Raw genomic sequence first — 19,189 nt, forward strand, 5'->3', positions numbered from 1 at the left:
AACTCAGCCATTAATATTGGGCTGTCCTTATTCGGATTGGATAAAAACAACAATACGTCATCCGCATAAAGCGAGATGAGATGTCGTCACTCACCCAAATAGGTTTAGGTGCTTCCACAAGCATGCAGCGAGAGGCTCAATTGCTAGGTCAAATTGTATGGTGACAACGGCATCCCTGCTGAGTACCTTTCCCAATTGCAAAACAGTTAGAAAGGAAAGCGTTAGTAAGAATTCTAGCCCTCAGACAATTATATAGAGCAGAATCCCCCCAAGAATGGGGCGAGGAAACCACGTTTCTCCAATACCGCAAAAAGAAAAGGCCAATGTAGCCAATCAAAGGCCTTCTCTGCATTGAAAGCTAACTACTAAGCCTAGAATCTTGTCCTTTTTCACAAATGCAAGAATATCAAACAAACGAGTGTTGTTCACTGATGATTGACCTGTGATAAACCCAGATTGGTCATCCCCGACAAAGAGAACTCAAGCAACTAGCCAACCAGATCTGTGATGCCTTGGCTAAGACCTTTTCATCTGCATTCAACAAAGAGATTGGGCAATACGCCTCAGGTCATATTTATCCTGCCCTGGTTTGTGAAGTAAAACAACAGTAGCATTGAACAGGGTACCAGTATGGTCCAGAAAGGTATGTTGTAACTCCCGAAAAAGAAAGGCCAATGGCCCAGCTAAATCTGGTAAGACGTGTTTGGAAAACTTCACTGGGGCTTTTTTCCCAGGAAGGCTAGCAATAGCTGCCTGTATTTCCAGCGTCGAAAGCAGCAATGACAGCCTCTCTCTCTGGGCCTCAGATGGGGTCGGCATGGGAATCCTAGACAAGTACGACTTGATAGCTTCCCTGGATATCGAGCCCTCTGCAGTATATATTTGCTGAAAAATGGCCTGAAACCTGTCATTGATTCCCCTAATAGAATGAACCAAAGTACCATCTGCTCTCTTCACCCCCCGAGATTAGTGTCTTTTGCAACCGGCGACACAACAATTGGGCCAGCATAGGCCCCATTTATTACCAAACTCGTAGATTCGCTGCTTGCAATAATGTAAAACCTACTCTACATTCTCCAGTTGTAATTCTTTGAAAGAGTCTCTGCACTTCACCAGAGCTCGATAGATACGGAAGGATCCTGTGCACTTATGTGCCTTTTCTAGATACCCGATCTTAGTCTCCAAAGAACGCTCTCACCTAAGCATCTCCCTCTTTCGATGGGAAGCAAAACTAATTATTCTCCCTTGCAGCACTGTTTTTAGAGTTTCCCATAAAAAAACGGGGAATAGTCTCCTGAATCATGAATATCAAAAACTTCTCTCATGGTATCCCGAAGCATTTCACAAAAGGAGTGGTTATGCAATAACAAAACATTGAGTCACCAGCTCTTCCCTGCCCCAGAATCCATCCCAAAATTAAGAGGTAACGTCACAAGATTGTGATCAGAAATAACTGTAGGTCCTATATCTGCCTGACTCAACTGCGGTAAAAGAAAGCGGGAACATAAAAAAAAGTAAATCCAGCTATAAGTTTGAAAACGAGGGGAAAAGCAAGTGTAATCCCTTCTAGTTGGGTTCTGCTCCCTCCAAATATCCACCAAACCCATGCTGGCCATTAAAGCCCTTAAGGCCTCTGCCTCTCCTCCAGACTGATCACCTGATGATCTGTCGAGTTTAGGATCCAACCCCACATACCAGTCACCACTCATAATAAAAGGAGAAGATGAAAAAGCCTCCGCTATCCTGCACAACTGAGTATATAACATTAAGGCCATAAACATTAGCCAGCACAGAAGATACCCCTTGGAGCTCACAGTCCAAAAGAACGAAACGCCCCTCACTGTCTTTCTGCACCTTATGCACAATAAGAGGACGTGATTTGTGAATCAGGATACATCCTCCTCTGCTTTTAGAGTTATGGGAGGAGAATTCAAATCTTCCCACCCAATCCCTAACAAGTTTAGCATGCTCCGAATCTAATAGGTGAATCTCTTGCAGAAAAACCACCTCCCCCTTTTTCTTTTTAAGATAGGTCAGAATTCTCGTGTGCTTAGCTGGGGACTCAATACCCTGCACATTGAGTATAAGAAGGACCCAAAAAGCAAAGTGGTAGTCGGTCTAGGGTAGCCACGGATGTGAAAAAATAAAAAAAACAAGACCGATGCCTTGGAAAGAAGATTTATTCAATAGAAGATTTATTCAATACAGTACCCGCCCGACTCAGGCCGAGTTTCACCCTTATGGCTGCATCAGGGGCCCTTGAAATCGGATAAATTCTAGAGTATGTACTCGGGCACTATGTATAATTATGGAAGTATCCACTGATTTCATTATTTGTTGTGTGGATATAGGAGTGATTTAAAGTCATATCTTGTTGAATAGTCCTCAGAGAATCTCTCTATCCACAGTTTGGAGTGCTACAGTGTGCTGCATACAATTGTACATGTCACTGAAAAAATCTTTACGTTTTCGCCGAGCATAAACACAATATTGTTCAATCAAAAACAGAAAGTGATGTCATAGGGGGATGGGGCTAGCAATGTCTCTGGCTGATAGAGAAGGAAGCAGCCAGAAACTGTGGGTGTTAAAGAGCAGTGATGTCTATAGGTAGTAAGAGTCTAAGAGACACTCCAATACTGCTGCAGAAATCTCGGTAAAGCAGCTGACAAGTAGACACTTCCTCACCCTACTGATCTCCCCAGTCTATTAACATATTCCACTGCCCCCTCAACCTAATAATATATCATACTGTTCCCAAACCCATTAATGCACTCCAAATGGGGTCATAGTTGTAGGTGGAAAGAGTAGAGTAGGGGGTTGTTTTAAATGGGTAAGTTGGTTTAAGAGATGAAAGTCCCATAAATGGGGGGGGGGGGGGTTTCTTTCTTTATATGGTGTGGGCATTGTCAAGGGTCCTGCAGGGTGCAGGGAATCCCTAGACTTTGGCTTCCTGGGTACAAGAATTCAGAACTTGGGGCCTAGGACAAAGGAATGATGGTTCAGAGGATCCCAAAATTGGAGATCCTGTGACCAAGGTGCTCCAAGTCTGTGGCTATCTGATTTTGTAAACTTTCATTTACTTCCCATAGAAGTGAATTGAAATTACAAAACGTTACTTCATCCCAAGGCATGAAGTAAAAAAACAGCGCTTAAAAGCTAAGTAAAAAATCTAATTATTAGCGTACTTTACTGCAATGGTTGCATTTCTGTATGCAGGTCATTACCCTACATTTGTATTGAAAAAGTACACTAAAATCAACTCACTTTTTTACTTCCTGCTTAGTGCACATTTGTGTGCAAAAATGCAGACATCAGAAGTAATTTTAATGCACAACAATATGCACTATACTAAGCGTAGAGCACTTTACCACATCAGCCACAGAGAAAGCTGTTAGGCAATCAGAAGAAAGTTGAATTCATTGTACTTTTTGTCTTCTTTCAGACTAAATTATGTAACTATAAAAGCAGACAGGGAAGAAGTAAGGAAAGAGATATGATGGTTCCCCCACTCATAAGGAAAGGGACAGCTTTTGGTTGTTCAATTTTGTGAGATTAATGTGAAGGAGTGAAGCCATGCATAATGAATTATGAACATTCTATTCATTTGATTATGTTTTTCATTAATTTCTTGGTTACAGAATGCAATGCCTTTATCAGCAGCAATATTTAGAAGTGAACACAAGAATCCTGTTCCTCAGTGCCCTCCTCGCCTCAGTGTCCAGACACTCACACCTGTTCTCTGGAGCCGAATGCCCAACAACTTCCTGAAGGTGGAAACTGAACGGGTCAGCGAGCGTCATGGCTGGATGGTACAGTGCCTGGAACCTTTGCAAATCATGGCTCTTCATATTCCAGAAGAGAACAGGTGTGAAACTTTGCTTAAGCCCAAGATGCTCTGCTGGCTAACTCTCATAAGCTCTTTTAAGAGACTTTTGTGGAGCATGTGGTAGGAATAATGGATATGTCATAAAATGACACTGATAGGCATCAGACTAAATCACAGAACATAATAGAAAAAGGGTTATTTTTTAAAATATATATTTTTTCTACATATTTATACACATTTGATATTTCTCCCTTTCCTAAAGGTAGGTCCAAGGCAGATTACATAAAGTTTCAAGAGATTGAGTATTTAAAATGTGTGTATGCTTTTATCCCTATATAAGAACACATGGCACCTGTTATTCAAACAGAAGTATCCTGATAAGTTGGACTTATCCAGCTAAGTGACCCTTCTGAATATCTGGCTATGGTCAACAGTCACCACTTAATTGGATAACTTTAGAATATTTGGCTAATTTTAGGATACCTGAGTATATTCAGTGGGGCAGCTGTGCTGCTGAATATACAGCACTAGATGGCCTGATAAGTTTATACGGCTAGTAGAGCCACATAGCGGCTGAATACTGACCTCAAGACATCCCATGCTGGGTCAGATTAATGGTCCATCAAGTCCAGCATCCTGTCTCAAGCAGTGACCAATCCGGGTCATAAATACCTGGCAGATCCCAAAGGGTAGATGTATTCTGTGTTGCTCACTCCCAGGGATAAGCGGTAGCTTTCCCCAAGGCTACCTGACTAATAACCATTTATGGACTTTCCTCTAGGAACTTCTCCAAACACCTTTTAAGCCCATCTATGCTAAATGCTTTGACCACACCATCTGGCTACAAATTCCACAGCTTGATTTTGTGTTTAGTGAAAAAAATACATTTTCCAATTTGGTTTGAACCTTCCACCTGTTCTAAGGCTAGGGCATACTCCATGAAACTAATTGAAAGGGTAAATAGCCATTCTCTTTTACCTGTTCCACCCCACTCATGATTTTATAAACTTTTGTCATATCCCCTCCAAGTCATCTCTTCTCCTTAATTTGTTTGGTCTTTATTCATATGGAGTTATTCCATCTCCTTTATCATTTTTGTTATTCTTTGTATCTTTCTAGTTTTGCTGTATCTTTTTTAGAAATGGAGTGACCAGAACTATACACAATAAAAATACAGTTGCCCTATAGATCTATACAGAGGTATTATGATATTTTAAAATTTATTCTCCATTCCTTTTTAAATAATTCCTAATATTCTATTTGTATTTGGACTGTTGCTGCACACTGAACTGAGTAATTCAACCTATTGTCTACAGTGACCCAAAGATTCTTTTCCTGAGTGGTGTCTCCTAATATGGAGCCAAACATTGTGTGCAGCCCTGATAATTAGGATTATTTTTTCCTATGGGGTAGATTTTCAAACATACGCACATGTTCATGTGCGTGTAGTTCCTGGCACACACATGGATGCATGCCCCTGCGTGCCTGATTTTATATTGGTGCAAGGGGGGTTGGATTTTATTTAAAAACACTCAGCGACGCAATCGGTGCATCCCCAGTTCCCTCCCAGTCTGCTCCAATAAAGGAGCGGACTGGGTGGGAACTACCCTAACCCCCTAACTACCCTTCCTCCCTTTTCCCTTCTCTTCCCCGACCCCTAATCCCCACCTATCAAATCAAATTTTTTTTGTTTTATAACTTACTTCTGCTCATGAGCTGAAGTAAGTTGTGCGCGCCAGCCAGGTGTCGGCGTGTGCTTCACCAGGACAGCACAAAATGGTGCTGTCCCAGCCAGCCCTTGGCATGCCCCCGGCCTGCCCTTTTCTCACAGCTGGCTCTTCCGTCTGTACCATGAGATACGCGTGTGGCTGTTGCTGTTCTAAAATGTCTGCGGCGTGCGCACAGCTCAGCCATGCACGTATCTCTGGGTGTGGTGTGTAACTGTTGCACAGCATGGGATGTCCAATTAATGCACTACTAAAATCCAGTTAGAACTAGAATTCAAAGTACATGTGGCCTGGCTGAGGACTGAACAGCTTTCCTGACCCCCTGCTTGGATAAGTTTGAAAAGTTAAATTTTATATTACTTTTATTTTAATATTGCCAATATATATTGGTTTTATTTCAGCTGTTTTTGATTCTCTGTGTGTTCCTGGACTACTGAAATTATTCATTTTTTCTAGGAGCTAGTAACTTAATTGTTTGCTAGTCTTTTTCTTTAATATTAACAATATATATTGATTTTTATTTCTGCTGTTTCATTCTGTCTGTTGCTGAACTATTGAAATTCTTCTTATTTTTCAGTTTTTTTCTAGGTGCTAGTACCTTTGGTAGTCTTTATTTTAAATTCCATGTTATTTAAAAGGAGAAATAGAGGGACTTTTACCTACAAGAATTATTAATTCCCTTCCACCCACCTCTAGGGTTTTTTCTTCTTAAATAGTTCTTCCAAGGACTTGGGTTAACAATCTAACATAGAAACATAGAAATCCACCCAGTCTACCTAGCAAGCTTATGCAAGTATCTGCTGCACTGTGCAGGTTACCCTCATGCTTGTCAGTTTACCAGACTTTAAAAGTCAGGGCCCTCGAATGCTGTTTGAATCCAATTTCCCTTAACCATTGCCAAGAAAGCAGAGAGCAATGTTGGAATTGCATCAAAAGTATCAGGTTTAGTGATTAAGGGTAGTAAGTGCCACATCAGCTAGTTACCCCCATGTTTATTTGTTCCCCAAACTGTAAAGGTCGGGGCACTTGGTTGCTGTCTGAATCCGATTCCTCTTTTCTCACTGCCGTTGAAGCATAAGAACATAAGAACGTGCCATACTGGGTCAGACCAAGGGCCCATCAAGCCCAGCATCCTGTTTCCAACAGTGGCCAATCCAGGCCATAAAAACCTGGCAAGTACCCAAAAACTAAATCTATCCCATGTTGCTGTTGCTAGTAATAGCAGTGGCTATTTTCTAAGTCAACTTAATCAATAACAGGTAATGGACTTCTCCTTCAAGAACTTATCCAATCCTTTTTTAAACACAACTACACTAACTGCACTAACCACATCCTCTGGCAACAAATTCCAGAGGTGTGTTGAGTGTAAAAGAACTTTCTCCGATTAGTTTTAAATGTGCCACATGCTAACTTCATGGATAACCCCTAGTCTTTCTACTATCCGAAAGAGTAAATAACGGATTCACCTTTACCCATTCTAGACTAGGGATGTGAATCGTTTTTCAACGATTAAAATTATCATCCGATAATGTTTATATCGTCTTAAATCGTTATAGAACACGATACAATAGAAATTCTAACGATTTATTGTTAAAAATCGTTAAATCGTGTTAGTGCGCACTAACTCGAGTTAGTGTGCACTAACTCCCCGTTAGTGCGCACTAACTCGATTTAGTGCGCACTAACTGAAAATGATACAAATAAACACTTTCCAGGTCACTGAAGGTCAGTTAGGAATGAATATGTGTTCCTATTGGCTGGCTGCCCTCTTATCTATTGATATTACCAAGGTTACCACTGAGGTGATGGTTGGGGGGATGGGAAATGGAACTGGAAACTAACGAACACCAACAGAAAATGAAACAAAGTGTTCACACTTCCCAGGTCAGTAAAGGTCACTTAGGAATGAATATGTATGTATGTATTCCTATTGGCTGGCTGTGCTCTTATCTATTGATGTTACCAATATGGTTGGGGGGATGTGAAATGGAAACAGTTGGAAGCTTGACAAAAAAAGTAATGTAATGATCAGCACTCACGTGACTAGAAACTTGTTTGTTTATTATTTTTGTTAGCAGGCACCTGAAATGCTAGTGCATGTTGAATTTGCCAATCACTGTGCATTTTAGAAAGGTGGTCCTGGCTGGAACTGTACACAGTTCAAATATATGTAATTGATTGTTGGTAAGTGTATTTTTTAAGTAGCCACACTGGCACCAGTATGTTTACTTTTCCTCCTACTTAACTCACTAGCTCAGCTTTGTAAGAAGGGCTTCTCTGCTTGTGTGTTGTTTTTGTTTGGTGTGAGGAGAGCAGAAACATCAGATCTTTATTCAATCTACTACAGTCATCTCTTACAGTGCCCTATCCCTATTAATACCAGGAGTGTTGTGATCTTCCTGCACACAGTGCCCTAACCCTGATACCAGTCTGAGACAGCTCCCTCCCTGCATTACTAGTGAGAGGCTGGCTTCACAGACAGGGGGGAGCTGCCTGTCCCTCACTCCTGACTTCCCCCATGTCCCAGCTAGTGAATGGTGTGTGGGTGAGGGGGGGGGGGAGGATGGTGAAGTCTGAGACAGCTCCCTCCCTGCATTACTAGTGAGAGGCTGGCTTCACAGACAGGGGGGAGCTGCCTGACCCTCACTCCTGACTTCCCCCATGTCCCAGCTAGTGAATGGTGTGTGGGTGAGGGGGGGGGGGGGGAGGATGGTGAAGTCTGAGACAGCTCCCTCCCTGCATTACTAGTGAGAGGCTGGCTTCGCAGACAGGGGGGAGCTGCCTGACCCTCACTCCTGACTTCCCCCATGTCCCAGCTAGTGAATGGTGTGTGGGTGAGGGGGGGGGGAGGATGGTGAAGTCTGAGACAGCTCCCTCCCTGCATTACTAGTGAGAGGCTGGCTTCACAGACAGGGGGGAGCTGCCTGACCCTCACTCCTGACTTCCCCCATGTCCCAGCTAGTGAATGGTGTGTGGGTGAGGGGGGGGGGAGGATGGTGAAGTCTGAGACAGCTCCCTCCCTGCATTACTAGTGAGAGGCTGGCTTCACAGACAGGGGGGAGCTGCCTGACCCTCACTCCTGACTTCCCCCATGTCCCAGCTAGTGAATGGTGTGTGGGTGAGGGGGGGGGGGGGGAGGATGGTGAAGTCTGAGACAGCTCCCTCCCTGCATTACTAGTGAGAGGCTGGCTTCACAGACAGGGGGGAGCTGCCTGACCCTCACTCCTGACTTCCCCCATGTCCCAGCTAGTGAATGGTGTGTGGGTGAGGGGGGGGGGGGAGGATGGTGAAGTCTGAGACAGCTCCCTCCCTGCATTACTAGTGAGAGGCTGGCTTCACAGACAGGGGGGAGCTGCCTGACCCTCACTCCTGACTTCCCCCATGTCCCAGCTAGTGAATGGTGTGTGGGTGAGGGGGGGGGGGAGGATGGTGAAGTCTGAGACAGCTCCCTCCCTGCATTACTAGTGAGAGGCTGGCTTCACAGACAGGGGGGAGCTGCCTGACCCTCACTCCTGACTTCCCCCATGTCCCAGCTAGTGAATGGTGTGTGGGTGAGGGGGGGGGAGGATGGTGAAGTCTGAGACAGCTCCCTCCCTGCATTACTAGTGAGAGGCTGGCTTCACAGACAGGGGGGAGCTGCCTGACCCTCACTCCTGACTTCCCCCATGTCCCAGCTAGTGAATGGTGTGTGGGTGAGGGGGGGGGGGGAGGATGGTGAAGTCTGAGACAGCTCCCTCCCTGCATTACTAGTGAGAGGCTGGCTTCGCAGACAGGGGGGAGCTGCCTGACCCTCACTCCTGACTTCCCCCATGGCCCAGCTAGTGAATGGTGTGGGGGTGAGGGGGGGGGGAGGATGGTGAAGTCTGAGACAGCTCCCTCCCTGCATTACTAGTGAGAGGCTGGCTTCGCAGACAGGGGGGAGCTGCCTGACCCTCACTCCTGACTTCCCCCATGTCCCAGCTAGTGAATGGTGTGTGGGTGAGGGGGGGGGAGGATGGTGAAGTCTGAGACAGCTCCCTCCCTGCATTACTAGTGAGAGGCTGGCTTCCACAGACAGGGGGGAGCTGCCTGACCCTCACTCCTGACTTCCCCCATGTCCCAGCTAGTGAATGGTGTGTGGGTGAGGGGGGGGGGGGGAGGATGGTGAAGTCTGAGACAGCTCCCTCCCTGCATTACTAGTGAGAGGCTGGCTTCGCAGACAGGGGGGAGCTGCCTGACCCTCACTCCTGACTTCCCCCATGTCCCAGCTAGTGAATGGTGTGTGGGTGAGGGGGGGGGGGGAGGATGGTGAAGTCTGAGACAGCTCCCTCCCTGCATTACTAGTGAGAGGCTGGCTTCACAGACAGGGGGGAGCTGCCTGACCCTCACTCCTGACTTCCCCCATGTCCCAGCTAGTGAATGGTGTGTGGGTGAGGGGGGGGGGGGGGAGAATGGTGAAGTCTGAGACAGCTCCCTCCCTGCATTACTAGTGAGAGGCTGGCTTCACAGACAGGGGGGAGCTGCCTGTCCCTCACTCCTGACTTCCCCCATGTCCCAGCTAGTGAATGGTGTGTGGGTGAGGGGGGGGGGGTGGATGGTGAAGTCTGAGACAGCTCCCTCCCTACATTACTAGTGAGAGGCTGGCTTCACAGACAGGGGGGAGCTGCCTGACCCTCACTCCTCCGGGGTATTGTGATCTTCCTGCACACAGTGCCCTATCCCTGATACCAGGGGTGTTGTGATCTTCCTGCATGCAGTGCCCTATCCCTATTAATACCAGGAGTGTTGTGATCTTCCTGCATGCAGTGCCCTATCCCTATTAATACCAGGAGTGTTGTGATCTTCCTGCATGCAGTGCCCTATCCCTGATATCGGGATGTGTGCAAGAAGATCACAACACCCCCGGTATCAGGAATAGGGCACTGTGTGCAGGAAGATCACAACACCCCCAGTATCAGGAATAGGGCACTGTGTGCAGGAAGATCACAACACCCCTGGTATTAGGGATAGGGCACTGTGTGCAGGAAGATCACAACACTCCTGGTATTAATAGGGATAGGGCACTGTGTGCAGGAAGATCACAATACCCCTGGTATCAGGGTTAGGGCACAAGTTCTAGTCACATTGACTGATCACATTACTTGTTTTGTCAAGCTACCAACTGTTTCCATTTCCCATCCCCCATATACTGTCAGTAGGAAACTTGGTAACATGAATAAATAAGAGGGCAGCCAATAGGAATACATATTCATTCCTAAACTGACCTTAACTGACCTGAAAAGTGTCAAATTGTATCATTTTCAGTTAGTGCGCACTAACTCCCAGTTAGTGCGCACTAACTCCCGTTAGTGCGCACTAATCGGAAAAAACGATTTTTAACGATTTTTTAACTAAAAAATTGTGCCTAAGACGATTTTCTTGCCCTGCCACACGATTTCTATCGTTAAGACGATATGGAAAACGATTCACATCCCTATTCTAGACCTCTCATGATTTTAAACACCTCTATCATATCCTCCCTCAGCCATCTCTTCTCCAAGCTGAAAAGTACTCCTCTTTAGTCTTTCCTCATAGGGGAGCTGTTCCATCTCCTTTATCATTTTGGTCACCCTTCTCTGTACCTTCTCCATCGCAACTATATCTTTTTTGAGATGCGGCGACCAGAATTGTACACAGTATTCAAGGTGCGGTCTCAAAATGGAGCGATACAGAGGCATTATAACATTTTCCGTTTTATTCAGCATTCCCTTTGTAATAATTCCCAACATTCTGTTTGCTTTTTTGACTGCTGCAGCACACTGAACCGATGATTTCAATGTGTTATTCACTATGACACCTAGTAGGGAGGAGGAATAGCCTAGTGGTTAGAGCAGTGGGCTACAAACCAAAAAACCAAAGTTTGAGTCCTGCTGTCACTCCTTGTGACCTTGGGCAAGTCACTTTACCCTCCATTGCCTCAGGTACAAAACTTAGATTGTAAGCCCTCTGGGGTAAGGGAAATACCTACAGTACCTGAATGTAAACCAATGTGAAATCTCAGATCAAATGTTGGTATATAAATAATAATAGATCTCTTTCTTGGGTGGTAGCTCCTAATATGGTATAACTATATGGGTTATTTTTCCCTATATTCATCACCTTGCACTTATCCACATTAAATTTCATCTGCCATTTGGATGCCCAATTTTCCAGTCTCACAAGGTCTTCCTGCAATTTATCACAATCTGCTTGTGATTTAACTACTCTGAATAATTTTGTATCATCTGCAAATTTTATTACCTCACTCGTCATATTTCTTTCCAGATACTTTATAAATATATTGAAAAGTACAGGTCCCACTCCCTTCCACTGAGATAATTGTCCATTTAATCCTACTCTCTGTTTCCTGTCTTTTAGACAGTTTGTAATCCACGAAAGGACATTGCCACCTATCCCATGACTTTTTACTTTCTTTAGAAACCTCTCATGAGGAACTTTGTCAAACACCTTCTGAAAATCCAAATACGCTACATCTACCGGTTCACCTTTATATTCATGTTTATTAACTCATTCAAAAAAGTGAACCAGATCTGTGAGGGAAGACTTGCCTTGTGTAAAGCCATGCTGACTTTGTTCCATTAAACCATGTCTTTCTATATGTTCTGTGATTTTGATATTTAGAACACTTTCCACTATTTTCCTGGCACTGGTCAGGCTAACTGGTCTGTAGTTTCCCGGATCGCCCCTGGAGCCCTTTTTAAATATTGGGGTTACATTAACCACCCTCCAGTCTTCAGGTACAATGGATGATTTTAATGATAGGTTACACATTTTTACTAATAGGTCTGAAATTTCATTTTTGAGTTCCTTCAGAATCCTGGGGTGTATACCACCTGGTCCAGGTGGTTTACTACTCTTCAGTTTGTCAGTCAGGCCTACCACATCTTCTAGGTTCACCGTGATCTGGTTCAGTCCATCTGAATCATTACCTAGAAACCTTCTCCAGTATGGTATCTCCCAACATCCTCTTCACTAAACAACGAAGCAAAGAAATTGTTTAATCTTTCCATGATGGCCTTATCTTCTCTAAGTGCCCCTTTAACCCCTGGATCATCTAACATAAAAATAAAAAATAAAAATGTTTGTGAAGGTGAATGATTAGAAGACCGGTTGATTTCTGTTGAAACATACAATGTCAGGCTTGCTGACACTTTCAGTTATGCTTTGATTAATAAATATATTTTGTGGTTCCCATTTTTGTTCTACAGTTTACTAATGTGGGTAACTGTATAGACTCTCCTTGAAGAGGTAATTGAAATCTCCCATTATTACTGCACTACCAATTTGGTTAGCTTCCCTAATTTCTCTTAGCATTTCCCTGTTTGTTTCACCATCTTGGCCAGGTGGATGGTAGTATACTCCTATCACTATACTCTTCCCCAACACACAAGGGATTTCTATCCATAAAGATTTGATTGTGCATTTAATCTCATGCAAGATGTTTATCCTGTTGGACTCTATGCCATCCCGGACATAACGCGCCACACCACCTCCAGGATGCTCCTCTCTGTCATTGCAATATAATTTGTACCCCAGTATAGCACTGTCCCATTGGTTATGCTCCTTCCACCATGTCTCTGAGATGCCAGTTAAGTCTTGTCATCATTCACTGCTATACATTCTAATTCTTCCATCTTACTTCTTAGACTTCTGGCATTAGCATACAAACATTTCAAAGTTTGTTTTTTGTTTGTATTTTCATTCTGCTTTTTAATTGGAATTTTTTTTAGCTCAGGTGAGTTTTTAGTTGCAGGCAATTGGACTACTTTTCTTATTATTGGAACCTCACTGTCGGAATGCCCTAATTCTAATGCATCATTAGTATCCTTTGAAGATACCTCACTCCGAACCATGCGCTGCTGAGCGACTGTCAGCTTTCCAAGCAATGATGGAGTTGTATTAAAAGTATCAAGGCTTAATTGTTAAGAGTAGCAACTGCCACACCAGCAAGCTACCCCCAGTTACCCCCATGCACTCTTTACTTTATTTCCAACCTCTAGTCTTTAGGGATCCACAGTGTTTATCCCATGCCCTTTTGAATTCCTTGACTAATTTGTCTTTACCACCTCTTCCAATAGGGCATTCCAGGCATTCATCACACTCTCCATGAAGAAATATTTCCTGACATTGGTTCTGAATCATCCTCCCTGGAGTTTCATTTCATGACAACTAGTTCTATAGATTTCTTTCCAACGAAAAAGATTTGATGATTGCGCATCATTAAAGCTTTTCAGATATCTGAAGGTCTGTATCATATCTCCCCTGTACCTCCTTTCTTCCAGGGTGTACATATTGAGATCATTCAGCCTCTCCTCATAAGTACTCCAATACTGACCCCTCACCATTTTGTTGCCTCTATCCTGACTTTATCGTTTTTGAATTACGGGCACCAGTACTGAATATAGTACTCCAGGTGAAGCCTCACCAAGGGCCTGTACAAGAGCATTATCACCTCTTTTTTTCTTACTGGTTATTCCTTTCTCTATGCAGCTGTTATGCGTGTGGTCCACAGCAGACCCATGGTGCGGCCCCCTCACCTTCTCACACAGAATCCAGCTCGTGGTCTTCCTTGCTAGCAGCAGTGGGCTGCCGGCTCTGATCTCTAGGGATGTGCAGCCCGGAAATTATACGTTGGATTCGGGATACGTATTCATTGGGGCCCAGATACATTGCATTCAGTCAAGGGGGGGGGGGGGGGGGGGGGGGGGGAGGAAAGGCCGATCCGTTAATACTTTGAATTCGGCATTCGTTCGGCGGTGCCATCTTGTGCTCCTACCATATGACAAGGGCCGACCAATGGAACTGGTAGCCCCTGTGACATAGTAAGGGCAAAGCCATTTTGAATACTGGCAGCCAACGGCCCGAGTGCAGGAGATCGCTCCAGGACACCTGCTGAACCACCAGGGACTTTGGCAAGTCTTGGGGGGGTCAGGAGGGTGGGGGGTTGTAGTTAATTAAATTAAAGGGAATGAATGCCGAATTCAACGTATTAACAGATTGGGCTTCCCCCCCTTCGCCTATTCGTTCAGGATTCACTGCATTCGTGGGGGTTCGCCATACGTTTATAAACCCACGAATGCAATTCCCTACCGACCTCGGGCAACCCCCGGTGCCTCTGGGCTCTGCCTTGGTCCCCAGTACTTGCAGCTCAAGATGCCATTGCTCGTTCGGCCTCTCCGCGTGGTCCGTGGAGAGACGCCACTACCCACGCTGCACCCCTCCCTAGGCACGTGCGCATCTCTGATGAAGGGCCCGCGGCGGGAACCTGGCCGCAGCCCCGGATGATGACGTCAAACTCTTCAGTGTGTTTTAAGCTCAGGCCTCTCTCCATAGCATTGCCTTTGCAACAGGTCTCCTCGCTACTCGAGTACTCGTTGCTGCTAGAGAATCCTCTCTATTCTTCGTTCCTGACCTCCGTTGTTCCTGGTTCCTGTCTTCTTTGTTCCTGCCCTGTCTATGTGTTGGTCTGACTCTATGGATATTGACTTTGCCTTGTTTGACTAGGCTTCAGCCTATCTCCAGACCCAAACCTCCACTACGCCTGATTATGCTACAGCCTATCTCCAGACCCAGACCTCCGCTACGCCTGACTACGCTACAGCCTATCTCCAGACCAAGACCTCTGCTATGCCTGACTAACTCTATTGACTTCTCCATGATCAGACCATTGCCTTGATTGACTAATGCTATTGACCTCTCTGTGATCAGACCATTGCCTTCATTGACTAACGCTATTGACTTTCTCCGAGATCTGAACTCAGCATTGCTTGCCACGACCTCCGCTTTGCCGCTGGCCCTGATCCAAGCCTGTCATTGATGCCTCCTCTAGCCTACTCTCTGGACGTGGACTTCGGCTCTGGCCTACCTTTGCTCGAGCACCCCCAGCTAATCTCCGTTCCATTGGCACTCGAGTTCCAGTACTGAATCCAGTCCAGGATAGGACTATGCCACCTATCGTCTGCTGTCTCTGGGCTGAACCAACCTTTCTTGTTAACCAACCTCAAGGCCCACCTAAGTCCTGCCGGCCCAGGCACTCAAAGGCTTGGTGAAGCTCCAGCGTCCTCTACCTTCAGCCCACTCCACCTGCCGATGGTGGGGTCCCTTAGGTCCTCACCTACGGGTTGCGTCAACCACACCTCGGCCCCTGGATCCACCTTTGACGGAACAGCAGCCCAGCATTCTTTTGGCTTTACTTGTCACATTACTTTGCCATCTTCAGATCATCATACACTATCACACCAAGGTCCCTTTCCCAGTCTTTCACCACCCATCACATGAAGCTCTTTTGGATTGCTGTGCCCCAGATGCATAAATCTGCACTTCTTGACACTGAATCCCAGCTGCCAAATCTTTGACCACTCTTCAAGTTTTCTTAAATCACTTTTTATTCTCTCTACTCCTTAAGACATGTCCACTCTGTGCAGATCTTAGTATCATCTGCAAATAAATAAACTTTACCTTCTATCCCTTCCATCAAGTCGCTCACAAAGATATTGAACAGAATTGGTCCCAAAGCCCATCCCTGTGGCACTCCACTTAACACCATTCTTTCTTCAGAGTAGGTTCCATTTACCATTACATGCTGTTTCCTGTCAGTCAATCAGTTTGCATTGGCACCCACTCCCAAGTTTCTCATTTTGTTCACGAGTCTCCTATGTGAGACCATATCAAAAGCTTTACTAAAATCCAAGTAAATCACATCGAGCACTCTTACCTCATCCAATTCTTTAGTCACCCAATCAAAAAGATCAATCAGATTTGTCTGACAGGGCCTTCCCCTAGTGAATCCATGCTGCCTCGGGTCAAGCAACCCACCAGATTGTAGATAGTTACTATTCTTTTCTTCAGCAGAGTCTCCATTAATTTTCCCACCACTGAGGTGAGGCTAACTGGCCTGTAGTTTCCAGCCTCCTCTTGGCTCAAACTCTTGTGAAGTGGAACCAACACCTCCAATCTTGCAGCAGTACTCCTGTTTCCAGGGATCTATTGAACAGGTCCTTCAGCGGACCTGCCAGCATATCTCTGAGCTTCCTCGGTATCCTGGGATGTACCTCATCCAGCCCCATGGCCTTGTCCACTTTCAGTTTTCCTAGCTATTCCCATACATTTTCTTCTGTAAATGAAGTTTTGTCTACTACACCCCCATCCACAGTCTTGTTAACTAGCGAGAGTCTTTCTCCAGGGTCTTCTTTAGTGAACACCAAACTGAAGTATTTGTTTAATATTTTGGCCATTTCTTTGTCTCTCTCCACACATTGATCTTTTTCACCTTTCAGTTTCACTGTATTACTTTGGTCCTTTCTCCTTTCTCTGATGTATCTGAAAAATGTTTTATCACCTCGTTTTAACCTTTTGGCAATCCTTCTCTTCTGCCTGACTTTTTGCTTTCTTGATTCCTTTCTTTGTCTCCCTCAGTTTCACCAGGTGTTCTTCCCTGTGATCCTCTTTTTAGGATCCTTTATATTGCTTGAATGATATTCTTTTTGCTTTTATTTTATCAGCCACCTACTTTGAGAACCTATCAGTTTCTTATTTCTTTCTATTACTTTTGTTTAGATTTATTTATTTATTTATTTATTTATTTATTTAAAAACTTTTCTATACCGTCGCTAAGTTATGTACCATCGCAACGGTTTACAAATAGGCACAAATAGGTATATGTAGGTAGGTATCGTACATTCTAACAAGTGCCAACTAAAAACGGTTACAATATCATTCATAAAATTTTGGGTAGTGGTGGATTAGTCTGGGAAAGTTTATTGAGGTACTTTATTTCAGTCTATTTCTCTACCATATTATGTATTTATAATATTGGGATGCCATTTATTCTTAGCTGCGTTTTTCTGTATTTTTCATTCTCTCTCTCCCTCTCTACCCCACTGTTTCTTTTGGAAAGGCTTGCTTAAAGAGCCATGTCTTTAAGGTTTTCTTAAAGGATTTGATGTCACTCTGTAATCTGTAATTGATCCTTTTAGTTTGGCCCACTATTGTTCCACCTCTCTCATTTTCTCTCAGTCTTCTAATTGTACCTCCAGGTTCGTCCCCATTTCAACAAAGTCTATATTGTTGAAATCCAAAACCCGGGTCTTTGTGTGACCTCTATATCCTATTTGCGATATCAAACCATATTGTTTGATGATCACTGGTGCTGAGGGGGGCACCTACTCAGACATTAGAGACTTTATCCCCATTGGTGAGCTCTAGGTTGAGTATAACTCCCTCCCTTATGGGTTCCATTACCATTTGTTTGAACAGAACCCCTTGCAGGGCATCCCCTATCTCTCTACTTCTGGTAGATTTTGTAGAATGGATTCTCTAGTCTACGTCCAGCAGATTAACATCTCCAACAATCAATGCTTCTCCTTTCTTTCCCACCTTTTGAATTTCTTCGACCAGATCTCTGCCTATTTCTACCATTTGAGTCGGAGGCCTTTAAACCACTCCAGTATAAATGGATTCACCATCATCTTATTTTAGGACAGCCCATAATGCTTCTTCTTCTCTACACCACCTTCTTTGCAGTTCAGTTGCTTGGATATTGTTTTTTGACATAAAGAGCTACTCTTCTTCCTTTTCTGTCCTCTCTGTCCTTCCTTAACAAGGCCTCATAAGGCCATATCCCAATCATGAGAATCTGTGAACCATGTCTCTAACAGCAACAATGTCCAAGTCTGCCTCCACCATTAGGGCCTGAAGGTCTGGGATTTTATTGCCCAAACTACGAGCATTTGTTGTCATAGCTTTTCAATTTTTCTCCCTTGATTTGATGCATGTCCTAGACACCTTTTCTGCTTTTTTGAGCTGATTGATTTTTTAATTTTCTCCTCCCACTTCCTGTATTGCTTTGGGGAGACATGTCAATTTCATTGGCCATCTCCTGCCACCCCTATTCTTTAGTTTAAATGTCTGATAATATATGATCTGAATTTCTCACTTAGCATCCTTCTTCCTACTACAGACAAATGTAGACCATCCTTACCATATAGCCTTTTACTGCTCCATACATGACCCCAGCCTCCAATGTATCACTTTCAGTACACCAGGTTTTAAGCCAGGAATTGAAATTATCTATATGCCATAGCTTCTCATTTCCCTTTCTATGAACAGGTAATACTTGTACATTAACTATACAAGCTACCTCACTGACACTTCTCAGCATAATGTCTTTTATTTAGTGTAACAGTTCTAGTGCTTATGACCCAAGGCATGCCATTTGAAGACTTAAAGGTTGGCCAATATCATCTATCTGCAATTAAAAATGAACTGACATATTAACAAGGAAATATCTAAGCTTCAAAAAGCTTCCCCTACCTTGCAACATCAAGAATATCACCCCCAATCCTATAGAGGATTCAGAAACCCAGAAAGAAATGGATTACAATTGACTCTGGTAGAATAAGACCTGTGACACACAGTTTCTTCAATTGAGCAACATCCAGGATATCTACCTACACTCCCATGGAGAAGTAAAAAATCAAAGAATAACTGGATTACAGTGGGTTCAGGTAAAATAAGACCTTTGATGAAGAGATATCCACTCTCCCCAATGATACACTTACATTATAACTTTTCTACATTGGAAATGAAGCTGCTCCTACAATAGAAAATGAAGTGGTAT

The 19,189-nt window shown here is 44.2% G+C and overlaps 1 protein-coding gene across 1 annotated transcript in view; it reads left to right on the top strand.

The window, feature by feature from the left end:
* The window catches only part of RYR3 (ryanodine receptor 3), a 1,291,138-nt gene that overhangs the window by 477,795 nt on the left and 794,154 nt on the right, over window positions 1-19,189 (top strand). The window contains 1 exon segment of the mRNA XM_029600192.1: window positions 3,639-3,865. Coding sequence (XP_029456052.1) covers window positions 3,639-3,865 — 227 coding nt within the window.

The sequence above is a fragment of the Rhinatrema bivittatum genome, chromosome 4 (genome assembly GCF_901001135.1).
Source record: "Rhinatrema bivittatum chromosome 4, aRhiBiv1.1, whole genome shotgun sequence".
Taxonomy (NCBI): Eukaryota; Metazoa; Chordata; class Amphibia; order Gymnophiona; family Rhinatrematidae; genus Rhinatrema; species Rhinatrema bivittatum.